Here is a 5,000-nt window from a genome sequence, read left to right as displayed (position 1 = left end):
CCACACTCTGCTCATACTCATATCTGATGATAATGTCCCTAATAACTTCCTTCCCTGGTCTTCACTACAATCCCCCAGATCTGATTCCCGCTGTGCTGACCCGTCAGGATGGGCAGGTTCCGTCCAGCCCTCTCCCACTCTTTGCTTTGCTGCCATTTTGTGCCTCTCTGAGAGTTATCTGGTCTTCCATCATCTGGGATAATGGAGGACATCCCTCAGCCATGCCATCCTCGCTTCCTCCTTTACTCCACAACGTGCTCCGAGAGCGTCAGCTTTAACAGGTGGTTCTTCGGGGAGCCCAGAGGGGGATCTCGCCCGCGCGAGCTCCATCGACCTTCTTGGCCACAGCGGCGCCCGCTACGTTTTACAAAAACCTCACCGTGACGCGACATGACGTGCTGCCTGGGTGCCTTTCTGCTCCGCCGTGCTCACTGAGACAGTTCTGGCATCAGAGGGAACACTGGGAATGCTTGGAATGTGTCAACGTGATGCTGCCTCCTCATGCCCGAACAGACATCTGCGGGTCACTGAGGGAAGGGACGCGATGATCCTAACGTGTCCGTCCGACGTAGGAGGCTGATGGGTTTATCGGTGTTCTGACTCCTGTTTCTCTCTCCTCTGTTCCAGAACACAGTGCATCAGATGCAGGCCTTGAACCAGAGCAGTAAAGTCTTGCTCTACTGTGCTTTCCTGGACTACAGGTGGGTGCCCCGAACCAAAGGCTTCAGATGTGTGTCCCCACCCTCAGGAAGAGAGCTTGCAAGTTGCTCTATGCTGGAAAACGTTCTTTTCCTGTGACTTCAGCTTTGCACTGTTTGTGTACGTGTGGTTTAAAAGCTATTTGTTGCTTCACTCAATGTGCAGTGTGATCTGGAGACATAATGCGGTTTTTGGGCACATCTAAATTCGGTTTTATACATCTTATGTGGGATTATCACCAACACAGATTCGTCTCAAAGGCAAATCCTTTAGAATTCCTCCTTGCCTTTTAGCAGCATTTTCAGGGATCACTTGTGTATTTTCTTTATCAAGGGATCTCTTTCAAGGGGAAACGGTAACCTGAGAAGGATGTAGGACCAGCAACGCTGCCAAATCTAGGATGGATAGAGGGCTGCAAAACCGTATGTGGCGTATTTGGAGTCAGACCAATCCCATCTTCCCCTGACCCCCTGAGCCACACCTCACCCCCCACCCTGCCCCTTCCTCTCCCCGTGGGGGCATGTAATGGAATTCCAATCACATAAGAGGGCAGAATAGGTCAAGGTTGACAGCTTGGCCCTCGGGACCTGGGAATGCTGTGGAGATAAGACCGCACATGCGCAGAGCCTGAAGCACAGGATTTAACCCGTCTAATCAATCAATTTTGTGTGTGTGTGTGTGTGTGAGACGTCATATCCACTTTTGCGCATATGGTTGTAATAATTAAGCATTTCTATGTCAAGCCATGTATGTTAAAACGCCGACTCGCCTGTATTCCCAGAAGCCTTCTTCCTCTTCCAGAGCCGCTGTGATAGCACTCACAGAGGAGTTCTCTGTCCTGATGTGTTTTCCATTTGCATTTCCTGAAAGCTCAGCTAACAAAACCGCTAAAGGACTGATTGTTGACAGAAGCCATTTCTGAGTGAGATGAGAAATGTTGGTAGTTTTGTTTGGTCGAGGGAAAGCAAGAATGAGGGAACTAAGAGGTGGCGTACATAGGTCACAGCGTGTGTGTGTGTGTGTGTGTGTGTGTGTGCGTGTGTGTGTGCGTGTGTGCGTGCGTGTGTGCGTGCGTGTGCGCGTGCGTGTGCGTGTGCGTGTGCGTGTGCGTGTGTGTGTGCGTGCGTGTGTGTGTGCGTGTGTGTGTGCGTGTGTGTGTGCGTGTGTGCGTGTGTGTGTGTGCGTGCGTGTGTGTGTGTGTGTGTGTGTGTGTATGTGTATTGTGTGTGTGTGTGTGTGTGCGTGTGTGTGTGTGTGTGCGTGTGTGCGCGCGCATGTGTGTGTGTGTGTGTGTGTGTATGTGTATTGTGTGTGTGTGTGTGTTTCAGCTCTAAGGAAGGCGTCTGGTCCAACGAGGGTTGTATGAGAACAGGAGGCAACCTGTCCTACTCCGTGTGTGTGTGCAACCACCTCACCAACTTCGCCATACTCATGCAGGTCATACCTATGGAGGTGAGAACAGTCGGTTAACTTCCTGACTCCTGCTCTACTGCAGGAAATGACCACAAAACAGACCCTAGAAATTCTTATGAAGTCCACTTAGTTTTTACTCACCAAAAAAAAAAAAAAAAAAACTATAATTATACCTGAGTCTCCCCTCAGGTTTAGTCCAAAACAAACTCCCTAGTAGGGTGCACAAAATGAACAGAAATATTGCATTGCGATCACATTATGTTATGATTCATCGTTGTTTTAACACTCAGTAAGAACCATCCTGATTGGTTCGAGAGGTCATTTGCACGTTGCACCCTTCTGTGATATCAGTATTGAAAAGGCCAGTATCACAATAACGGTTAACAAATGATATATTGTGCAGCCCTACCTTGGAGCACTATGGCACTAATGGCCGTGACCGTGGGCTGAGCATGTAGTCCATTCAGTTGGCCCCCAGCCCCGAAACTGGTGAGAGGCAGCCAGGAAGAACAGATTTTGCTCGTGGTCTCGGGAGAGATGTATGTGGTGAGCTCCCATTAAGTGTGGTTCATGGGCTCCCTGTGGTCAGGGATACTAGAACATTCTGTGAGGATTTAGGAGACCATATTTCCTAGAGGCGTTTTCTGGCATGTTAATCCTCGAATAGATTTCCTTTCCCTCCCTTTAGGCTCGTAGCTCGTGGTTGAAGTCTGTGCTGTGCACCAGTTAGAGTAAGTTCGGCGCGGTTGGTCATGGTATGTGTGAGGAACCTTCAGCACCAGGCCTTGACGCTCCTGGCCCAGTTCCCCGGCCTAACTCTTAGACATTAAGGCCAGATCGTGGCGGGGAGCTCAGAAAACAGGCCGTCCTGGTGCCGGAGCCAACGCACCAGATGCGTGGTGTTTTCACTACGCAGCGAGCCAGAACCATGTAGGGCCCAAAGTTATGATTGGCCAAAGAGCTCCCTAAATCTCCACTGCACTCTTACAGGAGAAGGCACTTTGGAAGGAGTTGAGAAGGTCCTTATCCTGAGAGATGTGATGCATTTTGCATCTTGCCTAATTTGAAACCCAGTGTTGTGTGTGAATGTGTCTCAGAGGAGGCCAGAGAGTGTGTGGGCTGAGCAGCGCAGGGTGGGGGGGTTGGGAGTGGGGGGGGGCAGGTTGTGAATAACAGGTGCTTGGGAGAGGGGCAATCGGAACCACAGTGCGACTCAACACTTCTGAGACCTTTAGGACCATGTAGTTCCATATAGCAAAGAGCACTGCAAGAACACCATCAGCCCATGGGGCAAACAAGTGAACCAGGAACTGTTACAGCGTGACCCCTCCGGGACGGGAGCGGCTGGCTCTGGCGTCCAGGTGCAAGCCGATCGAGTCTGGCGCCACGCTCCGCTAATCACGGGCTCCAGGGCCACGCTGCCAATGTCCCCCAGCCGCCGAGCCTTTCATTAGCGTCGTCATGCAGGGCCTCTCCTCTCTCGACCGCGCCACGGAGCGCAGGGGTATTTTGGGGTTTTCCATAATCACAGAGCTGGAGGAAGAGCTAGTGTAGGGTCAGGTCCAGCTCTGAGATTAGCCCTGCACCCAGCGAAGAGACGGCAGGAGACCAGACAGGCCAGGGGGTCCCAAATGTACCACTCACTGTCTTTCTTATACCATCAAGGCTCTAATGCACTCTAGCACATCAGAAGCACTTTGTAAAACCTTTCCAACTACCACACGTTGTTAATTTATGGCTGTACGTGAAGTGGAGGCGTTCGGGTTAACTGCAGACACACGCTCCTAAAGTAAGTGATGTGATCTCTTCGAAACTGCCAGCCAAACCTCGCTGGAAGCTGCGTTAGCTTGTAGCTCAACGTAAAAAGTGTTGAGGAATGCAGTTCAAATGATAGATGAATTATTCATTTTACTTAGATTTCTACAGGGGTACTGATCTTTTTTGGGGGGTGGGGGGGGTTGTAACATCATTTTAACAATGCAAAAGTTCCAGTAGAAGCAATCCAGCTCAGGCCATGGTGCTTCACCCTACAGTGCAATTCCTCAAATAACAGTTACCGCTCCAAGTTCTTAGTGACGAATTTGCCAAATGTTACAATCAAAAATCTTCAGTTTTAAAATGATAAAAAGAAAGAAAGAAGAAAACCACAAAAATAAAAAAGTACGTTTAATGTTATATAAACACACAAGTGATTGAATCAGTGAACGGTAACCTTTGACATCGCAGTTACTAGTGGGATTGAATGTCGGAGTTTATTTGGCTCACCTCACTCAAGACTTCCAGAAACAATAATGTTGGATCTGAACAGGCCTAGTGCCCTGGACCATCCCAGCTCAGGCGCAGCTGTACAGCTCGAGATGCATTAAAGCACAGGGAGGAACCCTTCCCTGCACGGTAAGTGGAGGAGACTGTAGATCTGGACTTTGGCATGGAGTGGGGTGTCAACAATGACATCACTCAGCGCCGGACAACAATCCTCAGTTTATTTCAATGTAAAAGAAGTTAACTGAAAAAAAACAAGTTAACAATTGTTAACAGTTGTTGTTTCAAGTCATAAACTGACTGATTGAGGTTTAAAACATGGTAGGTAAAGTCTGAGTGGCTGTTAATGTTTTTTTTCCAAGATGGGTTGGGACTGGTAATATTGACCTGTCTCTCAGATATGTCCCATATCCTTTTCTCCTGTATAGCTCTCCAAGAACCACCAGGTGGCGCTCTCTACCATTACCTATGTGGGCTGCTCTGTCTCCATCTTCTGTCTGGCCATCACCCTGGTCACTTTCGCCGTGCTCTCGTGAGTATACCACAATGCCACCGCTGGCTACGTACATGCTTAATACGTACTGAGCGTGTGTGTGTGTGTGTGTGTGTGTGTGTGTGTGTGTGTG

General features: G+C 49.3%; 1 protein-coding gene across 5 annotated transcripts in view; it reads left to right on the top strand.

Moving 5' to 3' along the window:
• adgrd1 (adhesion G protein-coupled receptor D1) overlaps positions 1–5,000 on the top strand; it is a 59,149-nt gene that overhangs the window by 43,217 nt on the left and 10,932 nt on the right. For all 5 annotated transcript variants that reach the window (XR_014118837.1, XR_014118838.1, XR_014118839.1 and 2 more), the window contains 3 exons: positions 628–701; positions 2,028–2,151; positions 4,803–4,906. Coding sequence is in view for 2 of the 5 variants with exons in the window: in XM_035536264.2 (XP_035392157.1) it covers positions 628–701; positions 2,028–2,151; positions 4,803–4,906 (302 nt within the window). In the remaining 3 variants the exon portion in view is untranslated. The remainder of the gene's footprint in view (positions 1–627; positions 702–2,027; positions 2,152–4,802; positions 4,907–5,000) is intronic.

The sequence above is a fragment of the Electrophorus electricus genome, chromosome 20, assembly GCF_041902795.1.
Source record: "Electrophorus electricus isolate QZ-2024a chromosome 20, ASM4190279v1, whole genome shotgun sequence".
NCBI classification, from domain to species: Eukaryota; Metazoa; Chordata; class Actinopteri; order Gymnotiformes; family Gymnotidae; genus Electrophorus; species Electrophorus electricus.
This window is presented reverse-complemented; position numbering and strand designations above follow the sequence as displayed.